Below are 23,538 nucleotides of genomic sequence, written 5' to 3' on the forward strand. Positions count from 1 at the left end.
GGAGTACACATGACGGCGAAGGTAATGGGATCAACTTGCGGGTGATCTTTGAAATATTACAATCTCAACATGCAGCAATAGCCCAGTTGCAGAACCAAAGTCGTGCCCCCAGCAGAGTTGAGCCCGAACCATCCCGGAAAAACGCTCGCAGAAATGAACCGGCTACAGAAAGGCCGGGTGAAGCAGAACAACGGACCAACCCCGAGATAATAAAGATGCTTGAGAAACTGACAAAACGGGTGAAATCAAGAGAAAAGTAAATCGAAGCCAACGACAAAAAAATGGAGACCTATAACTCCAGGGTCGATCAAATCCCAGGAGCACCACCGATACTGAAGGGCGTGGATTCCAAGAAATTTGTCCAAAAGCCTTTCCCTCCGAGCGCAGCTCCGAAGCCGATCCGAAAGAAGTTCCATATGCCCAAAATTCTGAAGTATAATGGAACAACTGATCCAAATGAATATGTGACCTCCTACACGTGCGCTATCAAGGGGAACGACTTGGAAGATGACGAAATCAAATCCGTTCTGCTGAAAAAGTTCGGAGAGACCTTGTCAAAAGGAGCTATGAGATGGTATCACAACTTATCCCCTAATTCTATTGACTCGTTTACTATGCTAGCAGATGCCTTTGGAAAGGCGCGCGTCGGGGCCATTAAGGTCGAGACCAGGAAGTCAGACCTTTTCAAAGTAAAGAAAAGAGATAATGTGATGCTCAGGGAATTCGTGTCGAGGTTTCAGATGGAACAAATGGATCTGCCTCCGGTCACGGATGATTGGGCCGTTCAGGTTTTCACCCTAGGACTCATTCCCCAAAGCTCATTGGCTTCGCAACAATTGAAACAAAATTTGATAGAATACCCGGAGGTAACTTGGGCCGACGTCCATAATATGTACCAATCAAAACTTAAGGTCGAAGATGATCATCTCGGGCCCCCTTCCAGATCCGTTTATCCCATCAGAACTAGTGACAGATCCAAAAGAGTCGTCGATCATGAACCGAGATTGAACAGATATAAGTATCAGCCATACAATAGAGATCGAAGGGGTAATGGGTCCGGATGCAACCCTGCGAGGAGTGAAAGAAGGAGCAATCGAGGTCATAATAACCGGGGACTCATGAGCAAAAACGGTTTCGACAGACCCATCGGGTCTAAGGAGGCACCAAGGTTATCGGAGTACAACTTCAGCGTCGATGCTGTCGGCATTGTATCAGGCATCGGTCACATCAAAGATACTAAGTGGCCTCGACTATTGCAATCTGATCCTGCCCAAAGGGACCCACACCTAATGTGTAAGTATCATGGCACTCACGACCACAGTACCTAAGATTTCCGACAACTGAGAGAAGAAGTAGTCCGGTTATTCAATAACGGACACCTCCGAGAATTTCTGAGTGATCGAGCCAAAAATCACTTTAGGAATAGGGACTCTAACAAGCAGATCAAGCAAAAGGAGCCTCAGCACGTCAGTAAGATGATCATTGGTGGAGTCGACGTCTCCCAAGGGCCGATGTTAAAGCACACTAAGGTGTCCATTACAAAGGAAAAACAGACTCGAGATTATGTATCGGAGGGAACCATATCTTTCAATGACGAGGACGCTGAAGGCATCATGCAACCACATAATGATGCACTAGTAATATCTATATTCATAAATAAATCTCGAGTTAAGCGTGTGTTAATATATCTAGGTAGCTCGGCCAATATCATCAGATCGAGGGTCGTGTAACAGCTGGGTCTACAAGACCAAATAATGCCTGCAGTCAGAGTTTTAAACGGATTTAACATGGCATGCGAGACTACTAAAGGGGAGATAACCCTGCCGGTAAACACCGCCGGAACCGTTCAAGAAACAAAGTTCTACGTGATCGAAGGAGATATGAGATACAATGCTCTATTCGGAAGGCCATGGATTCACAACATGAGGGCAGTACCTATGACACTACATCAGGCGTTGAAATTCCCCACACCGGGAGGGATCAAGACTGTTTACGGAGAACAGCTGGCCGCAAAAGAAATGTTCGCGGTCGATGAGGCAACCTTGATATCCACACTCTCGACACCAAAGAACCCGAGTTTGGTTACCAAGGAAGAAACCAAATAGTAATTACCGACACCGGCCCCGACCGAACCAGAATGACAGGCGAGGATGATGATTACAGAGTCCCTAGGTCGTTCATAGCCCCTGACAATTCCGATGTCACCAAGTCAATGGTTGAGGAGCTGGAGTAAGTCAGATTGATCGAGCACTTGCTCGAGCTCAGGAAGAAACTCATTTAATTCCTTATAGCTAACATAGATTGTTTCGCTTGGTCCCACCTTGATATGACAGGGATCCCGCCAGAAATAACCACTCACAAGCTGAGCTTGGACCCAAATTTCCACCCGGTTAAACAGAAGAGGAGGCCTCAGCCCGAAGTCAAGCACGTATTCATCAAAAATGAGGTATCCAAACTCCTTAAAATAGGTTACTCTCGGGAAGTTAAGTACCCGTATTGGTTAGCAAACGTAGTAGTAGTAGTACCTAAAAAGGGAAACAAATTAAGAATGTATGTAGACTACAAAGACTTGAACAAGGCATGCCCTAAAGACTCTTTTCCTTTGCCTAACATTGATCGCATGATCGATGCGACGTCCAACCACGAGATTCTCAGCTTTCTGGATGCTTATTCCAGGTACAACCAAATCCGTATGGACCCGGGCTATCAGGAAAAAAATTCCTTCATCACTAAATACGGCACCTATTGTTAAAACATAATGCCGTTCGGACTAAAGAATGCTGGTGTCACTTACCAACACCTAGTAAACCGTATGTTCGAAGAACAAATAGGAAAATCAATGGAGGTTTACATTGACGACATGTTAGTTAAGTCCCTGCGAGTAGAGGACCATTTGGAACATTTGCAGGAAACCTTCAACATACTAAAGAAATATAATATGAAGCTGAACCCGGAGAAATGCGCATTCGAGGTCAGGTTCGAGAAGTTCCTTGGATTCATGGTGTCCAACCGGGGAATCGAGATCAATCCCGAATAAATCAAAGCTATAAAAAACATCACCGTAGTGTACAATGTCAAGGCCGTTCAAAGGTTAACCGAGCGTATAACCGCCCTGGGTTGGTTCATATCAAGGTCCTCCGATAAGAGCCATCGGTTCTTCTCATTGCTGAAGAGGAAGAATAACTTTTCGTGGACCCCGGAATGCCAACAAGCTTTGGAAGAACTCAAATGATACCTTTTGAGTCCACCTTTGCTTCATACTCCGAAGAGAGACGAGAAGTTGTATCTGTACTTAGCGGTATTCGAGATAGCAGTAAGTGGAGTCTTAGTTCGGGAAGAAGAAGGTACGAAATTTCCTATATATTATGTTAGCAGGACTTTAGGCGAGGCCGAAACAAGGTATCATCACCTGGAGAAATTGGCGCTTGCTTTGCTAAGAGCCTCCAGGAAGTTAAGGACATATTTTCAATGCCATCCCATATATGTTGTAACTACTTACCCATTGAGGAATATAATGCACAAACCCGAGATCTCGGGACGATTGGCCAAATGGGCCTTGGAAATTAGCGGGTACGATATCGAATATCGACCCCAAATAACCATTAAATCTCAAATTTTGGCAGACTTCGTGGCCGACTTCATGCTAGCCTTAATACCCGAAATCGAAAAGGAATTGTTGTTAACCTCGGGGACCTCCTCAGGAATCTGGACCCTCTTTACGGACGGTGCCTCGAATGCAAAGATGTCTGGACTCGGCATCATGTTGAAGCTGCCCACGGGTAACTTAGTTAGGCAAGCTATTAGAACTGGAAAATTGACTAACAATGAGGTCGAATATGAGGCCATGATTGCAGGTCTCGAATTGGTTAAAACCCTGGGGGCCGAAGTGATCGAAGCCAAATGCGATTCCTTCCTCGTGGTAAATAAAGTCAATGGAAAATTCGAAGTGAAAGAGGAACGAATGTGAAGATACTTAGATAAACTACAAGTAACGCTACATCGATTCAAGAAATAGACCATACAACACATGCCCCGGGATCAAAATAATGAAGTCGATGCTCTGGCTAGCTTGGGGTCGTCGGTTGATGATGATGAATTCAGCTCGGGAATAGTCGTATAACTGATGAAATCAGTAGTGGAAGAAGGCCATGCCGAGATAAACTCGACAAGTTTAACCTGGGACTGGAGAAACAAGTATATAGATTACCTGAAGACCGGAAAGCTGCCCTAGGATCCCAAAGAATCGAGAGCTCTGCGCACGAAGGCGGCCAAATTTATCCTGTCCGAAGATAATACCCTGTTCAGAAGAACGTTAGATGACCCATTCGCCATATGTTTGGGACCGGGAGACACTGAATATGTTTTGAGGGAAATTGTCGCGACCCAATTCCTCCTATAGGCCGTGATGGCGCCCAACGTTACCGCTAGGTAAGCCACCAGTGAACTAACCGTGTAATTATTTCTTTTAACATTTTAGAAATAACTGATTTTTATTTAGTGCATAATAGGAAATAAAAGTTTAAATCAAATAAGAGATAAATAATTTTAAGAGCAAATGAGATGAGTAAATATCCAAAAAACATCATGTGTCTACTAGCATGATCTCCAAGACCAGGTGTCACAAGTGTATGAGCTACTAGTAGAATATACAAAAAATACTACGCTACTGTCTGAAGTGAAATAGACAGAAAGTAAAAACAAAAAGAAGACTTCGGGTGCTGCAGAACGGGCTCGGAAGGCAGCTCACCGCTAAGTCTCAAAGAAATCAAGGATGCGCGCCGGACTGATAGCCAGATGCACCTGCCTCAGATCCTGCACGATTAGTGCAGAAGTGTAGCGTGAGTATATAAACAACATGTACTCAGTAAGTATCTAGTCTAACCTCGAAGAAGTAGTGACGAAAGATCGACTTCGATACTTACTATGGGCTAACAATAAATATCGAAATTATAATTAAGCATGGATTATAGAAATACAACTGAAATCTCAATAACAAGAAATAAATAAATAATTCTTTCACTAATAGTAAATCCCAAATTAATTTTCATCATTTAACAAATTAATCTCTCAAGCCAATGAAACAATATCAATTACAATTGGGCTCCAAGAATTATTACGCACGAATTTTGCCGAGGTCGTACTGCCCGATCCAACATATAAATATATAAACTGTGCACCGCGAGGGTCGAACGACATGAATCATAGATGCATCTATTCTATTATTGAGGCGTTTGGACCGCTCCACAAGAAGAGAAAATACTTTATAAACAACCAATTCAAAGATTATTAAGAGGCTAATATTCAAAGAAAACACCAGTTCTCATTAACGGTCAAGTAACCCGTCCAAAACTCAAGTAAATGAAATTCGGCCTTTTACAATTCCGTTATCAAGTTCCAATATGGTTTATGCACTTAAATTACAAGTAAGTTGCAAACATCGCAAGTATAACATGATTTGGGTTCTAAACTATCCGGACATAAGCATAATTAGTAGCTACGTACGGACTCTCGTCACCTCGTGCGTACGTAGCCTCCCACAAATCGAAGCACATATTAATTCAATTCACCTATGGGGTTAATTACCTCTTACGAGGTTGGAAAAGATACTTACCTCGTCTCAACGCTTACTTTCTGGTCCACAATTGAGCTTTAAACCCTCAACTCGGTGCGAAACGACTCGAAACTAGTCAAATGTTATATAAAATAGTCAATGCATGTTCAAAAGTTCATATCCTAACTATTAAAGTGATTTCCTGACCCTAATTGAAGAATTCCTAAATTTACCCCCGGGCCCACGTGCCCGGGTTCCGGAAATATTAGAAGAAATTTGTTACCCATAACCTCATGAACTCAAATATATGATTTTCACTAAATTCCATAGCCATTTTCGTGGTTAAATCTCACTTCAAAAACCTAGGTTTTTCATCTAAACCAATGATTTCCCAAATTGTTCATGTTAAATCTACCCATAATTCATGTATTTAACTCACATTGCGTAGAAATTACTTAGCTCAAAGTGTTAGGTGAAAATCCCCCTCTAAGAGCTCCAAAAATCACCCAAGGAATGAAATTAATGAGCTCAAAATGCCTAAGTCCCGAATTAAATAAGGTTCTGCCTCCAGCATTTTTCGCACCTGCGGTGCCTCTGTTGCATTTGCGGTACCGCACCTGCAGTGCCTGGTCCGCTTATGCGGAGTTCCTCAAGCCCAGCGAGGGCCGCTTCTGCGAACGGGGTTTACACTTCTGAGGTCCCGTTTCTGCGGCAAGTGGGCCGCTCCTGCGGCACGGGCCACTTCTGCGTCCTCCCCAACCGCACCTGCGCGTTCGCAGGTGCGCACAAAAACCCGCATATGCGGTCCAAGGCCAACATTACCAAACCACTTATGCGACCCAAACCACGCACCTACGGGCTCGCACCTGCGGCCCAAAGCTCGCAGGTGCGGGCATACAAGAACTGGTGCACGAGTAGCCCTCTTGAGTTTTAACTCAATTCGTGCATCATCTGAATGGCCTCCGGGGCATCTGAGACCCCGTCCGAACGTGCCAACAAGTTTAAAATCATAAGACGGACTCGCTCGCACCCTCGGTATGCATAAAACAACAACGAAACTAAGAATCATATCCCAAACCAAATTGAATCAACTTATTAACTTCAAGTTCTTCCAAAATACTCCGAACGCGCCGAAACATACTTAGACTACTCGGAATGACACTAAATTTTGCGTGCAAGTCTTAAATCACCATACGGAACTATTTCCGATCTCAGAATTCCAATTGGAACTCGATAACATCAAAATCTACTCAAAACCAAATTTAAAGAACTTAAAAACCTTCAAAGAGCCAACTTTCACTATTAGGCGCCGAAATGCTCCAGTGTCATCCAAAACCCGATCCGAACATACGCCCAAGTCCGAAATTATCATACAAACCTATTGGAACTGTCAAATCCCGAATCCGAGATTGTTTACCCAAAATTTTGACCGAAGTCAAACATAGCCTTTTTGGCCCACCTTATGGAACCAAGTGTTCAACCCGAACCTTTCCAAATCCCGAACTAATTATTCTCGCAAGTCATAAAAAAATAAAAACACATACATGAAGTCTTATGTAGGGGAACGGGGTTCCAAAAAGCAAAAGGATCGGTCGGGTCGTTACAGAAATTCATGAAGGCACCTGCGAGAACCATTCAGGGGCAGAATCATTGGTTCGTAAGATAATCAGACCCGGCTATTATTGGATCGACATGGATAAAGATGTGAAGGAGTTCGTGCAAAAATGCAACGGCTGTCAGAGGAACGTTTCAAAGATCCACCAACTCGGGGAGTTACTACACTCGGTCCTGTCACCATAGCCGTTCATGAAATGGGGAATGGACATCGTCGGTCCCCTACTATGGGCACCTGGTAAGGCTCAATTTATACTATTTATGACTGACTATTTCTCTAAATGGGTTGAAGCTCAAGCGTTCGAGAAGGTCCGAGAAAAAAAAGTCATCGACTTCATTTGGGACTACATAATATGTCGGTTCGGTATACCGGCCGAGATAGTATGTGATAACGGGAAGCAGTTGATCGGCAACAAGGTTAGAAAATCTTTTGAGGACCATAAGATCAAGAAGATCTTGTCAACACCCGATCACCCTAGTGGGAATGGGCAGGTAGAGTCGACGAACAAAACAATCCTTCAAAACCTTAAGAAAAGGTTGACCGATGCCAAAGGGAAGTGGAAGGAAATCCTACACGAAGTCTTATGCATATCGCACGACCTCAAAATCCAGTACCGGGGCCACCCCATTTTTGTTGGTCTACGGTGTCGAAGCACTAATTCCGGTCGAGGTGGGAGAACAGAGCCCCAGGTTTCGATAGGCAACCGAAGAATCAAACGTCGAGGCCATGAGCACGAGCCTAGAACAACTGGATAAGAGGCGCGAGGCCTCTCTAATCCGACTGGCCGCCCAAAAACAGCGGATAGAAAGATATTACAATCGAAGAGCCAACCTCCGACACTTCAACATCATGAACTTGGTATTAAGAAGAACACCCGGAACCCGAACGAAGGGAAGTTAGGACCGAGCTGGGAAGGTCCGTATCGATTCAACGGGATTACGAGTGAAGGTTCATACAAAAACGAAGCGGGAAATGGCACATAGCTACCAAACAACCAGAACATGACCCACTTAAAATGACACTACTGCCAAGGTACGCCATCATTCATTTTATTTTATTTATTTTATTTTTGCTAACACTTGCTGGCAACAGCCAAAGGAGAATGCAGCTGATTAGTCATAAAAACACGCGTTGTACTCTTTTTCTCTTAAACCGGTTTTGACCTAAATAGATTTTCCGGCAAGGTTTTTTACGAGGCAACAATAAATCGTGCTTACTTAGAGTCTAAGACCGGTTTTAAATTGGAGTTAATGGTCGCATCAACAGTATCCTAGTCCATTTGAATATCAACCTCGAATACTGGGGGCCATCACCCTCGGGTCATGATTTTAGTAAGGAAGGAAACTCTGTGCTCGAACAGTCTAGGCTCGATTGTTAGGACTCATTGTAAGGGCCAAACGGTCAAATGAACTGTGCTCGCGTAGGTCACCCCAACCACGATACGAGCTTTTATGCAATCTTGTACATTACACACAGAAATGAAAGAAAGTTTCTACCTTGTTAACAAACACTCCCTGCTTCTTAAAAGTATCGAGCCTAAGGGCTATTTCTACTTGAGAAATATCGAGCCCAAGGGCAACCCCTGTCCGATCCCAAAGGGCTAACCCCACTCAGGGACTGCCATCCTTGATGAGTTCGGACGACTCGGGTTATTAAAACCTGGATGCACAAAACCCATTAGGCAGTGCCCAAACCTAAAGGGCTACAACCACCCTAAAAATGGTTCGGAGATGTCCGAAGCCTGTAATCAAAGCATAAAACCTTAAACAAAATTCCAAACCTGTTCAAAGGTTACCCTCGACAATGATATAGTCTAAAAACATTTAAACGAGTATCTTAGGAAAGTTTCCGATCACTCCGAGCCCCCATAAGTTTCAAGCAAAACTTGTATCGAGGACGAGTCTTGTTCGGACCTCCGAAAAGTGACTTATTACTACGTTTAATTTTGTGCTAAGGCATTTGAAATCTTTGCAATTAGGATGCTAAAAATAATAGACTTCAAAATTTCCAAAAAGGAAAAACTTTATATACATTCCAGAATGTCTTTACAAAGGCCAATGAAAACGGCCTCAACAAAATAAATGTACAAGATACAAAAACAAAGACAAAAAATCCTAAGGCATCTACGCCTGATCTTCACCAGGACCCCACTCATCACCAGCGTCGTCGGAGCCTTCTTCATCTTCGGGTTCTCCAGAGCCCTCGGAGCCTTCTTCATCGTCGGGTTCAACTAGCTTCTTGGCCTCGACCTCAAGTCATTTCACCTCCTCGAGCTCGGCTGACAGGTCGAAGCCTCAGGCATGGATCTCCTCACGGGTCTCCCTTTGGGATAGCCGCCTCACGTACTCGGTAGTAGTCTTTAGGCGAGCCTCGGCTACTTCAACATCAGCCCTATATTGGGTCACCATCTCTTCAGCATCTGCCAAGGTTGCTTCTGACTTGGACCTCGCCATTTCGAGCTCCTTGCCAAGGGCATCACATTCGGCAATGGCCGAACCCAGTTGAGCTTGAAGGTCTTCATTTTGTCAAGCCCGAGCATCGGCTTTATCTTTCACCACTCGGAGTTGAACCTCCACCGATGCCAGTTGTGCCTGGGCGGTCTCCTTCTCTGAAGCCAGCCGGTCCATTTTGCTTTTCCAAACATCGTCCATAGCTTGGACCTCTTTCATTTCAGCTCGGAGTTGGTCGATCCGGTCAATCTTCTGCTGAACCTGCGAGGTTTGGTCTTTAGTCGCCATGGCTAAGTCTTCATGGCTAACTTCGAAAACCTTTACCTTTTTCACCAAGTCGGCATGCTCCTTCTAAGCCGCATCTAGCTCAACCTGGAGATTCTTGACGACCCCTTTGTGTTGCTCGCTGAGAAGCTTATACATGTCTCTTTTCTCGGCAAGCTCCTTGAACTCAGCCTCGAGCTGGTTAACCTCAGTCCGGCACCGAAGAAAGCTTTCGTGATGGAGTACTGAGGCCTGTAAAAGGGTAGAAGAAAGAAGATATGAGAAAAATCAAAGACTAAGTCAAAGGTCGAAAGAGCGTAATGATGCCTTACTCGATTCAGTGCCTGCTGCGCCTCGTTGAACAGGCACGACACGACTACCTCATTCATTTTCACTTGGTCTTCTTCGGTCACCAGGCATCGAATATAGCTCGCTACTCCCACGGGAGCAGAAAAAACTCGGGCATCCTCCGGGATAGTGATGATTATCGATCTCTTATGGCCGGGGTCCTCACTCGGGGCGGGGAACTGGTTGACTAACTTTGGGCTCGAGTTTAGCCCTCAAACTTCTGAAGACGGATCCTTTCTCGGCACTTCGAGGTCGCCCAGCTCGGAAAAGGCTTCCAAGACGGACGAGTCCATGCCGTAAAAAAAGAACGAAGGGGATCGTCAATGCCATGAGCCCCTTCATTAGATTTCTCTTTCTTCGCTTGGCTACTTCGAGCATAGATTCAATGTAAGAGGGCGTCCCGGAGATCTTAATCATGCCGGGCACCTCCTTCGTCGCAGAACCGATATCCTGAGAGTTTCACCTCGGGGATCCGCATCCACTTTTTGAGTTGGAGGGGGGTTGGTCTCGCGAATATTTCCCTCGGATACCTCCCAATCCCCGGGATAGGTGGTCGTCCTTTGAATTACGAAAACAAATTCATCCTCCGGCTCATCCCTAAGTCGAAGGAGGGAGTCGGAGGCCGGCATAGGGGAACTGGAGCCCCTCCTGGGCTTGCGGAGCACCCGCTTCTTCTGTTTATTCGCCTCGGAGCTCAGGGAGCCCGAGGGTTTTCTTTTTCTTTTCTTCATCCCTCCGTGGCAGCAATAGAGGGATCAACTGGCAGGGGCACATCTCCGTCCCCTTTCGAAGGCCTAAATTCGGTGGTCTTAAGCAAACCTACAATAATAAAGAGAAGGGGTTAGTATAATATAAAATGGATACGTAATGATGATTATTCGGAAAAAGGGACCGTACCATGAGAACGGGCTTCCCATCGGCCCTTTGAGAGTCCGCGCCATGTGCACTCGAAGTAGGACATTTGAGTACAGATGCCCTCGATCCACTCCTTTAACCGGGGGACCGCGTTCGGAACCTGAGCAATAGCTGCACAGTCACAAACACGAATGAGAATATTAAAATAAAGGAAGAAGATATTTTGATGTTAAAAGAAGGAGTTGCACTTACGAGATGCATTCCACTTCTCAGGGAATGGCATGTATTCTGAGGGGATCAAATCCTCGGTCTTCACTCGGACGAAGCGTCCCTGCCAGCGTCGGTCTCAGTCCTCGTCAATACTAGAGAAGGGGGCTTTGCTGAATTCGGTCTTGTTCATGAAGTAACAGAGGAGGTCACGATCCTCCACATTGATGGATGGATTTTCCCGAGGCACACTTCGTACCTCTTGCAAAATCCAGGATGATCGGGTCCGCTGGGCCCAACGTGAAGGGATAAGTGTAAATAATTAAGTACCCCTTCACATGGGTAGTAACGGCGTCCTCGGGCCCGGGGACTACTACGTCCTTGCCTACCCAATCGCAGTCCTTACGGACCATGGGAAGAACGTCCTCGGTCATGAAACATATATATCTCGAGACCCCTTCGCCCCGGTCGTGTTTGTGCGAAGGCTTCTCGACCTTAAAGTCGTTAGCAATTAAGCATCCCCCGGGGATAAACACGGACAAAGGAGGCTCTGGGGACGATTCGTTAACAGCCGCAACAGGAGAAGCCGTTTCGAGGGCCGCCACCTCGGGGGCGACCGCTTCAGTACCAGCGGCCGGCTGAGATGAAGAGGCGACTTGATGAGAAACGGTTTTCGATGTTTTTGCCATTGTCATTTGAGAGAAAGTTTGAAAATTTGTAGAATAAACACGAAGTTTTTGAGAAATGGGTTTAGAAGATGAAGAATAGGGTATGAAGATTTGAAGAAATTTTGATGAAAGTTCTGATAATGGCTGATGGCTCGAAGATAGCGGTTGGATCGGAAAGTAGAAAAAGGACAAAGGAATGAGGCTTTTATAGAGAGACAACCGACGCTTAGCATTCGAAGGCTACCTGGCGGTGAATGACACGTGTCCGAAGTCAGAACGACACGTGTCCGAAGTCAGAACGACGCGATTGATGGGACGCTTTAGCTCCCCGTCGAAACGTACGCAGGAAGGAACCGGAGTCATCTGTCGTTTCCCATCGTTTCGGCAACCATACTCTCTGAGAAACGAGGGGACTATTTGTATAAGGGTAAAACCGAGCCCGCTGCATGACTCGTCTTTCCTCTATTTGCGTAAATGCCATTTATTGATATTTATTGTTATTAAATGCAACACCATTATTTCTGATTTGTGGAATGTTTACTATACATCATTGTTACTACCGACCACACTTGCATGATATTTATTGCTTCTTTAAGAACTTCATTTAAAGATATTGTTATTAGCTAAGATTAACCCTTATTCACATAAATCTAATTATTTGACCAAAGTCCGTATTTTTTGGTCAAACAACATGATTACTCGTTGCGGATTTGAGATTTAAAATTAATTGGTGCAAACCTTTAATAGTGGTCCTTTTATCCTATACGCTCCAAAAATGTCCTATGCATGCTTTGTGCTTTGAATCATATGTCTTGTACGCTAGAGCAGTTTCATCTTAATTTTCTCTGAATTTGTCTATGACTTTTAACGTAATTATGTAGTTATGTTAGTATACCCTAGACAATTAATTATTTTTTTGCATTTTGTTTGCTTTAAATGCTATACAGTTTTAAATTAGTCACGTTCTCACGGATGTCATCAGACGCCGGAATTGAAAAGATTAGATTATCTTACTAATTTGATCAAAAGGCCGGACATTCAAGAAAAATATCGCAGCTTGACTATGATCCGCAAAAACATAATCATTTTATATTTGTATACGGGTAAAATCGAGCCCGCTGCATGACTCGTCTTCCCGGTGAGGCAATCGGAGCAGGAACATGACTGTATTGTATCGGAATCAGAACGAAGAACCCCTCGTATTAGGACTCGGGCAAGGCGCCTGCCTTCGGAGATATCAGGGTCATATCCTCGAGGGCCGATCTGAAGATTGAAGACTTCGGAGAGCATTACCAAGTAGCTGCGCACGACTAATAAAGGGCCGTGATGTCCGTGCCTAACCGGATATCACGACGCGAATCTCGACTCGTATTAGTGATCGGCAAAACGGAAGATTTTTATCTTTTTTAGAATTGTACTTGGAGTAAAACTCCCCTACTATATAAAAGGGGAAGATTATTATTCATGGGACACATTGTAACATGCATATAAAGACAATATACTCTTATTTTCTCTGTTATTCAAAATTCTTACTTTTGTTCATCATTTCTTCATTAGTTTGAGCCCGGGATCGAAGACATACATTTCATTAAGACGTTACTAAGTCCGGAGTCACTCTCCTTATTGGTTTGATAATTTGTTACATCTTTATCTGTTTAATCTAATGCCATTTATCATTTATTTTGAATTATTCTGCATATCCTTAAAATTAAATATAAATTTAATTGTTATCCGTTTTTAGAGTAAACAATACTCGCAACTAATAGTCCCAAAGCTTGAGATCCCATCTGTGCGCTATCATTTAAACCAATGTTATACAAAAAATGAATATAATCCTGATTATACATCTTGGAAAAGATCAACAATCTAAAAAGTACGATATTTTATACTGTACATCTTTTTTCCCGACAAAAATAAAGAAAAAAGAAGAGTAAGGATTGTGATGATTAATTGAAAACGCACTGAAGGAAGTGATGGTACCTTCCCAAGAATACCAAATCCAATTTGTGAAAAGAAAAACAAAACCGACTACTGAGGATGTCGAAATTTTGTCGTCCATAACCCAGCTACTATCCTACCATCATCTTATAATAACACTGATAAAATAAGAAAAAAGATTGTCAAGATTAGATCCATGCAAAGATTGGTCCGATCTGCATCCTACAATACGTTTGGAAGAAAGGAAAATTAAATAATAATCATCGTATTTAATGCTAGGATGCCATATATCAAAATCATATTCGTGGATTGGCAGAGTATTATAATTATATTCCTTCAGATTTAACAATGTTATGTTAAGAAGTCGAGTGTTTTATTGAGGCATTTTTGGGACTCGCCCGTGGATGGGATACTTAGCAAAACGCCTTGGGGCTCACGTGTAGGGCTTAGTCCTGTGATACTTATGTCCCAAGCGTCCGATTATGTGCCCTAAACACGTTCAACGCTCAACTCCGGCTTAATAGTTCCTACACAAATTATGTGTGAAACTCCCTAATTAGCACCATTAACCCTACAAATTCTAACAGACGAATGATAAAAGTTCTATCCATTTGTAAAAATATGAATGATTGAGAGTAACTTAAATAACGAGCCATATTATTGCATATTTACTAAATAAGATGGTGAATATTGTATGAACATTTCTTCTGAATATAGATAGATGAAATTTATATCGTGCTATTAGACTTCGTATCTTAGTTCTATGTCTCTCAAAATTATTAATCTATTATTATTTTAATATTTGAAAGCATTTTTTGTATTATTATTCATAAAGGAGTAATGTTTTAAATTATAGTACTGATAAAATTTATTGATTATTTACTTTTAGAAAGGTAAAAGTATAGTTTGATAATAATTTTTAAGAAATTATGATATTTTAATAGTTTAAAAGTCAAGATGTTAAGTTGATTTGTATCTCATAATAACTTTAACATTATTGTATTGTTTATACTTATGAAAACATACTAGATATTTTATTTTCTATGAGCTTCTTTAATCTTTTCTAAAAAATTAAAAATTTTAAAATATTTTTGTAACTTTTGTATTATTATGCTATTTCATTAATTTATAATTTGAAAAATTAAAGATCCGTGGGGTTTAAGTCATATGTCTCGGGACTTACGACTTAAAATATTAAGAAAAATACTCCGTCTCATACCCCTTTTAACATACTAATATGGAGTGACACATTAAAGGGGAGTGAAAGTTAATTTAGACAAATACACTTCATCGTAAGTATATAAAATATTGTTTTAAAGAATGGTGGAAAACTTTGAAAGATAAATAATATATTCGGATTGGTCATTGCTCCTAAAGTATTCGGTAGGAATATATCCCATAAAATAACCCAAAATCTCTTATCCCTAGTTCATTTACTTCCCTATTGTGTATTGACTTGTGAGTGTGGCATTAATTATTTAGGATTTGATGCAACTAAAAAGCTATCCACTTTTTTTTTTTTTCCTTCTTCTTTCAATATATCTGTTTAGGATATATTCAGTTCTATATGAGGGGTGCTTTCTTTGCTTGCAATCGCCTCAGTGAAGCAATGCAACAATAATTGCCTGTACGAAAAATTACGATTTACGCCGCCCAAGCGTGGGACCTTTGGCAGCCATATTTTTCTGCCTCTGACCCCTGTCTTTTACATGTAATCCACTCTTTTAAGCAAAGTTAACTAACATTAGTACATTACTCCCTTTACGTAATTTTGTTGCAAATATCCAATAAATCATATGAAAAAGATACCAGATACAAATTTGAGATGGACGCATGTTTGGACCCCAAAAAAGAAAAGATAAATAAATAAAACCCAATTGTTTTTCAGCATTAGCTCTTTCATTCTTAAATAATACGGGGGTTTTCGTGACTATTCTGTCGCCACAAAAGATATATCACCATATGTGATGGATATTAATAGGTTGCTACAAGAGAAATTTCACTCATTTTTTTTTGTTCGGAGGAGAGGCAAATTTAATCTTTAGTTGCACTTCATGTGGAGATTCCTTTTTTATCGCAACTCATGTGTGTTATTTTTTGTTGCGGTTATATTAAGGTTGCACTATTAACTTTTTATTGTTATTAAGGGCGCAATTTAAATTTTTTATCGTTGCAACCAGAGATGATGAAATTTTAGAAAATGTAGGTCCAACTGAAATATATTAAAATCTTAGATGATTAATTCAAATTGTAATGCTTTAAATCCTAATTTCATGTGACTATTAAACGCCTCCAAAACTGTGGCAAATTCTTAGGTTGTCACGCAACGGTCGCCAATGAAGATCTCATTTCATGTAGTGTTCCTTGTTTATATTTTATCTGAAGGACATCTTGTAAATTTCTTGATCATTATTTCTTAGCTGTCAAAATCTTGTCGCTTTATGAAATTAAACTGTTGAAAATTTACAAGAAAGCTTTGGCATAACGCCTAACATCTAACTTTCCATATATTTATCAGCACATATAATGTCCATGAACTCGCAGCCTCTCCAATTAACCATATCAAATATATATATATACAGTGCAAGAACCTACTGATCAAATTAATGCAACATGTACTTGAAACATAATTTCTTCTTTAATTCTATGTTCCTCGACATGCTAACTTATCCATATTTACAGCAAATAAGTGGTTGTAACGTACTTAATAAGTTGGATACATGTAAAAGATTTAGATCCTCTGAAAAAATTCAGGGGACCTTAATGTGTGTGTGTGTGTTACAGTATATTTTAAAATTGGAAAGCATTATCCGACACGTCCAAGATAGGAAGTTGAGCGCCGCTATATCAAAAACGATTTGGTTAAATAATACGAACTCCTAGTCAACACTCAACATCAACTGGTCTTGCAAGTTGCAACGCATTTTCACCTTAAAAGATTAAAAAAGAAGTATAAAACCTTATCCTATATATGTGTAAGCTTAATCCCTTTAAACAGTGAAACAAGCATCATGGTGATCTGACGGTCATGAACAAAGCGCTATTTGTACGACATACGAAATTACGAATCCAAGAATTTAAAGTAATGTTGCTCTGTTATTTTTTTATAACAATTAATGCAAATGTAACAAGAATTCTTTTTTAAAAGCATTTTATTTAGATATATAATATAAGTCGAAAATATTGTGTATAACCCCCATCAACCATCAGTTGTTAAAAAGGTGAATTGCCCATCATCTCATGCATCATTAATTCCATAATAACCACTAGCCAGCCAATAGCCATACTGAAACAAATCAAAAACTCTGTTTCATCAGTTCTATATATTCTCCTCTTTTTACATCCAAAGCTCTCACAAAATATTCTCTTCCCACAAACACAAAAATGAGTGGAGGCCTCAGCAACCCCACCTCCACTCTCTTCATTTTCTGCTTCTTTCTTATTGCAATATCTGTTCAAGCTCGTCCCCCATTTGCCTGTGACCCAAGAGATAGGGCTACCAAAAATTTTCCTTTTTGTCAAACCAATTTGGCAATTGGTGATAGAGTAAGGGACCTCGTTGGGAGGTTAACATTGCAAGAGAAAGTGAAATTGTTGGGCAACACTGCTGCAGCTGTGCCGAGGCTAGGAATTAAAGGCTATGAGTGGTGGTCGGAGGCACTACATGGAGTGTCAAATGTAGGACCAGGGACTAAGTTTGGAGGTGATTTTCCAGGAGCCACCAGCTTCCCTCAAGTCATTACTACTGCTGCTTCTTTCAACGCTTCCTTGTGGGAAGAAATTGGACGGGTAAGTATTAAGATAGTATAATGGTACTTATTTTATGCTTCATCATATTGCTGATCCTAACTTGTTCGGTGATACATTGTTATTGTTGTCGTAATGTTACTATTGATATTCACTTATAAAGTAATTACATACATGATATTAGTAATAATCATTAATTGGTGATGTGATAAATACAAATAAGTATGCGGTAAATACAATTAAACTACACTTACAATTTATAATAGTTATATGTATTATATTATCTAAGCATACTTTTGTTAGGTTAAGGATAATGTTCTTGTAACTTTGTCTATGGCGTAGAGCAGAGTAAAGATCTTACTTTTCGATTCATGCGACTGCATGGAATTGCTGATTGTTGGCGGTGGGTATTTTTTAAACATATCTTGACACTAACTACATAGAGATTATTATAATATCAAATTATTTGTTAGTTAAGAACAAAATACTGTCAAGAATAAGTACGAGTTGATATTACTTTATAAAGAGTCTACAACCTATTATACTTTCAATAGGATATTATACCTATGCGCATTTTGTCGGAGTTAATGTTATTAGGAGTATTGGTTAAAGAAATGTGTTGTTGTCTTCCTACAAGATTTTTGACAATTTTCACTTAGTTTTTAACCTTAAGTTAGGTCTAATGCGAAAGATTCATTTTCTTAACATAATCGAACCCATCAATATCTTGATTTTTTTAATATTGGACTTCCATCACACTTTAAACATTCAAGATCATACAAAGGGACTACAGCCTAACTTTTCTCTCAAATTAACGTGTGACATCCTAACACAAATTGATGTTTCAAACTAGAGCTTTGGCATCAATTAAGTTTATCTTTGATGAACACTTTTTTTTCAAAAGAAGAGGGCGACTTCTTGTTTGTTTATCTTATCCATCCATTGACTTATATATTTTTTAACCACCAAAGAAAGAAAATTAGAAGCGAAATGCTTTTCCTTCCCCTGACTAAGGACTAGGATTTGACAACTCGTGATGTGATCCATCACTGGAGTAACTCGTTAATTTATAGTAATCCCATCTCCTTTGGTTTCAGTTATATAATATAAAGACATATAGTCTATTTTTCATAATATATATAGTATCCGTTAGGTAATGTCATTTGCATATGTAAAGCAAAAGCTAAGGTAGCCGTGACTTTAATTCGAAAGAGGAGTGGGGTAATTGGGATTAATGTAGAAAAAAAAGGTATAGTTGAGGTTTTCTTTCTTCTGTGCTAGTTGTAACTTGTAACCAATCAGAGGATTGGCTGCTTGAGAAAAAGTTGGCAAGTTTGTGGATGGGTCGATACGACACTTTGGGTCCCATAGGCCATAACTTTTTCCACAATGACTACTATTTGTAAGGGTATCAGCCAAGTTGCAACTTTGCCAGAATTGACCAGGCATGGTATTCAATATAAGGTCACATCCCCATATCAATAATAAGGATTAAATATAAGAGGGGGTTGGGGTGGGGTTTCATAATTTAGATGGAAAAATATAAAAACGTACTCCGTATTTTTTGTTAAATTGACTAATAAGTGAATAATATCAGACAAAATGGAACAAAGAAAATAACATTTACACTACCCATACAATATAGATTGTTATAGCATTTAATTACATTTATTAGTTTGATTATTAGTGTATATTAATTTAAAATCAAGGAGGAACTAAGTCTCAAATTTTTTGCAGGTAGTATCAGATGAAGCAAGAGCAATGTATAATGGAGATATGGGAGGTCTGACATATTGGAGCCCAAACGTGAACATATTTAGAGACCCAAGGTGGGGCCGGGGACAGGAGACTCCCGGTGAGGATCCAGTGGTGGCCGGTATATACGCTGAGCGCTACGTGAAAGGGTTACAGGGAAATGAGGAAGATGACCGGCTGAAAGTAGCGGCATGTTGCAAGCACTACACTGCTTACGACCTCGATAACTGGAGTGGGGTTGATAGATTCCATTTTAATGCTAAGGTAATTCCATACGTCACTACTATTCATAAATCTTTTTCAATTCTGGAAATGTAGTAGTATAATTGTATGTACATCTCGTGAAATTCCCACCCTTTTTCTCTTTCTGACCACTCAGCACTTCTAGGCATCATCACTTTTTGTATTTCCAGACATGCATTTTTTTAGATTTTCTTGCAAACTGAGACGCATAGAAAATTTCCCTACATTTTATTATAAAAACTTTTTATTACTCCCTGGATCCTAATTAATTTTATATTTTTGTTTACTCTATCCCCAGAAAAGTCAATTTTTAAATTAGAAATAATTTAATTTTAAAGTTCTCATTTAACTTCTAATAAGATGACTTACAGCCATTTAAATTAATGGCTTTTGAATTTCAATAATCTTTATTTCTTTTTCATATTTTATATCTAGTCAAACATTACCACATAAATTGTGAGACATATGAAGTTTATATATACTAGTTCGAATGGATACCTGGAATGCATATACCAGCTACCAATAAAAAATAGTATATCTAACACTAGCCTCAAACTTAGGCCATGCTATATTTCAATCATTAACATGGAATATAAAACGCCCAGACCCCACTAGTGAAATTACTGCTGGGGTGATGTTGTTGTAATATGGAATGTGAAACCAATGAGTCAATAGCTGTCAGGTGGCTATTACTTTAAATTTGTAACATTACGATTTGAATTGTGATCCTTGCTACTGAACTGTCCCCAGTAATACCGAATCCAGCATATACATAATTGGGGTACGTGCACCATTGCCATGGAAATATATAGACTGTATTTATGCACTTAATTTAAAGATTATATATGTATGTATCAAGAGGTCCACCAATAACCTTTATATTTTAAGCATGTTGATCACCTCTAATTTGGGGATTGGTCTCTCCGTTCACAAATTGCTAAACTATACAAGTTATCTAGGATGCCTCGTTTAATATCATTTGTTTGAAACATTGCAAAATTAAGAAACCATTACTTCTCTTTTTTTTTTTTTGGAACAATTCATGGCCATGTCCATAGGTTACAGAAAACAAGACATCATTTGCATGAAACATTACAATATTATGAAACCTTTTTTTTAACAATTATGGCAATGTACACAGGTTAGCAAGCAAGACATGGAAGATACATTCGACGTACCATTTAGAAGTTGTGTTAGAGAAGGTAAGGTGGCTAGTGTAATGTGCTCTTACAATCAAGTCAATGGCATACCTACTTGTGCTGATCCAGAACTTCTTCGCAAAACCATACGCGGCGGTTGGGGTCTCAACGGCTACATTGTCTCCGACTGTGACTCCGTCGGAGTTTTCTACGAAAATCAACACTACACATCAACACCTGAGGAAGCTGCTGCTGATGCTATCAAAGCGGGCCTTGATTTGGACTGTGGGCCTTTTCTGGCCCAACATACTGAGACAGCAGTGCAAAGTGGTATCCTTAAAGAGGCTTCTATAGATACCAATTTAGCTAATACAGTTGCTGTTCAGATGAGGCTTGGAATGTTTGATGGAGAAACATCAGCCCAACCTTATGGAAACCTTGGCCCAAGAGATGTTTGCAGCCCGGCCCACCAAGAACTCGCCCTTGAAGCTGCTAGACAGGGCATTGTTCTTCTCAAGAATCATGGGCCTGCTCTTCCTCTTTCTCCTCGACACCATCCTACTGTTGCTGTCATTGGACCTAATTCCGATGTTACCGTCACAATGATTGGAAATTATGCAGGTAAACTCCATATCCAGTCAAACACAGACACATAAAATGAGACGAGAGAGTATTAATTATGTTGAAAGAAGAGTAATTGAGCTTTTTAAAAATGTAGGTGTTGCATGTGGATACACAAGCCCATTACAAGGAATAGCCAAGTATGCAAAGATCATTCACCAACAAGGTTGTGGTGATGTAGCTTGCTCTGATGATAGACTATTTCCTGGAGCTGTAGATGCTGCACGTCAAGCGGACGCAACGGTGCTAGTAATGGGCCTGGACCAATCTATAGAGGCTGAATTCAGAGACAGAACTGGGCTGCTTTTGCCTGGGTTCCAACAAGATCTCATTTCCCAAGTATCCAAGGCCTCGAGAGGTCCTGTTATATTGGTCCTTATGTCTGGAGGCCCAGTTGATGTTACATTTGCTGAGAAGGATCCACGAATTAGTGGTATTGTTTGGGTTGGTTATCCTGGACAAGCTGGTGGTGCTGCCATTGCTGATGTCCTTTTTGGAGCCCATAATCCAGGTAAACTCACTGCAAGATCCACAAAAATGGATTTCTATTTCTTCTTTTGGGCCCGTTCTGTTTTTCTTATGGTACAACATTTATTGTAGTGAGTAAAGGGAAATAGGATATAGAGAATCATATAGAGCTTAACTTCTATAAATTGCTGAAGATTTTTACACTACCATATACCTAAAAGATAATTATAAGTAACCGTCCACAAATATTGGATTTTGCAACCTGAAACATAAGATACGAAATATGTGGATAGCAAAAGGTAAATTCAGAATTTAAACTTGATAGATTTATGTTTATGTTCTTACCACATACCTATTACCTTTTTAAAGTTACGGGTTCAAAATTTTAAATTTATTAAAATTCTATTGATTTATTCACATACAAATCCGCCACCGGTTAAAACAGGTTAAAATATGTTAGATAGAGTAAAAATTCTATGTATTATCATCGTATATAAGTGTAATTGACCATCAAGTAAAACATGTTTTCAGGTGGGAAGCTGCCAATGACATGGTACCCACAGGAGTACCTAAACAATTTACCAATGACAACAATGGACATGCGTGCAAACTTAGCCAAAGGTTACCCTGGAAGAACTTACCGTTTCTACAAAGGTCCATTAGTCTACCCATTTGGGCATGGATTAAGCTACACTAAATTCATAAACACAATTGCTGAAGCTCCAAACATGTTAGCAATTCCAATATTTGGTCGCCATGCTTCCAACACCACAATCACAACAAGCAAGGCAATCAGAGTAACACATGCAAAATGCAGCAAGTTATCAATTCAAGTTCATATCGACGTGAAGAACGTAGGATCAAAGGACGGTACGCAAACATTGCTCGTATTTTCAAAGCCGCCCATTGGACTTTGGGCGCCACATAAACAATTGGTCGCGTTTCAAAAAGTGCATGTCCCGGCGGGGTCGCTGCAACGAGTGGCGATAAATATTCATGTTTGCAAGTATTTAAGTGTGGTAGATAAGGCTGGTGTTCGAAGAATTCCTATAGGTGAACACAGTCTTCATATTGGTGATGCTAAGCATTCCTTGTCACTTCAAGCATCAGTTCTTGGTGTTATTAAATCTTGATTTTTTTTTTTATTTTGTACAATCTCCACGTAAAGATGTCTTTGCGTTTAAAGGAGATTATTATTCCCTATAGTAATTCTTATTCAACAAGGGGATAAGCATTAAGCACAAATTTGATTTTATTTAGAGAAGAAGAAAGAGGATATATCACTGTTTGGAAAATTGTACTAACTTTCAGTTGAAACAAATGGGTATCCAATATTCCAAAGCTTCTTCCAGCATTTCTACTTTTCCACTTCTATTTGCTCCCACCTTCTAATTACTATATTTATTTATGCAATTAAAGATTTTAGAACCCAACTGGCTTGAAAACGGGTCGGGTTAGCCCTTCAACTATATCCGCCTGGCATGATAAGAATGGACTTAACCGGTCCAGGTGCCAGCTATAGAGGTGTGGGCCTTGTCGATAGGGTAACCGGGCCTGTCCCTCTTGGATCCCAGGCATGGAACGAAATGGACCGATATTTGACCCGTGGGCCAGATCGATTCAGACCCCCACCCATAACCTTATATAAAAAAATATAAATAGTATGCTA

At 40.4% G+C, this 23,538-nt stretch overlaps 2 protein-coding genes across 2 annotated transcripts; both read left to right on the forward strand.

Moving 5' to 3' along the window:
* Positions 1-281: 281 nt before the first annotated feature.
* Positions 282-1,328, forward strand: LOC138907211 (uncharacterized). Its single transcript, XM_070197585.1, has one exon. It carries the CDS (start codon positions 282-284, stop codon positions 1,326-1,328), a length of 1,047 nt encoding a protein of 348 aa, XP_070053686.1.
* Positions 1,329-17,206: 15,878 nt separating this feature from the next.
* Positions 17,207-23,223, forward strand: LOC104090559 (probable beta-D-xylosidase 2). The gene is made up of 5 exons (XM_009595681.4): positions 17,207-17,685; positions 19,381-19,662; positions 20,783-21,401; positions 21,499-21,912; positions 22,401-23,223. The coding sequence occupies exons 1-5, from the start codon at positions 17,281-17,283 to the stop codon at positions 23,000-23,002; spliced, it is 2,322 nt and encodes a 773-aa protein (XP_009593976.1). The 5' UTR covers positions 17,207-17,280; the 3' UTR covers positions 23,003-23,223.
* The last annotated feature ends 315 nt before the right edge of the window (positions 23,224-23,538 follow it).

The sequence above is a fragment of the Nicotiana tomentosiformis genome, chromosome 1, assembly GCF_000390325.3.
Source record: "Nicotiana tomentosiformis chromosome 1, ASM39032v3, whole genome shotgun sequence".
NCBI classification, from domain to species: Eukaryota; Viridiplantae; Streptophyta; class Magnoliopsida; order Solanales; family Solanaceae; genus Nicotiana; species Nicotiana tomentosiformis.

What these genes read in the sequence shown, in the direction of transcription:
- LOC138907211 (XM_070197585.1), top strand. Translation starts at nt 282, where the DNA reads ATGGAGACCTATAACTCCAGGGTCGATCAAATCCCAGGAGCACCACCG.
- LOC104090559 (XM_009595681.4), top strand. Translation starts at nt 17,281, where the DNA reads ATGAGTGGAGGCCTCAGCAACCCCACCTCCACTCTCTTCATTTTCTGC. An exon ending in TGTGGGAAGAAATTGGACGG is followed by an intron (nt 17,686 to 19,380) that starts GTAAGTATTAAG and finishes AATTTTTTGCAG; the next exon opens with GTAGTATCAGATGAAGCAAG. An exon ending in AATGATTGGAAATTATGCAG is followed by an intron (nt 21,402 to 21,498) that starts GTAAACTCCATA and finishes TTAAAAATGTAG; the next exon opens with GTGTTGCATGTGGATACACA.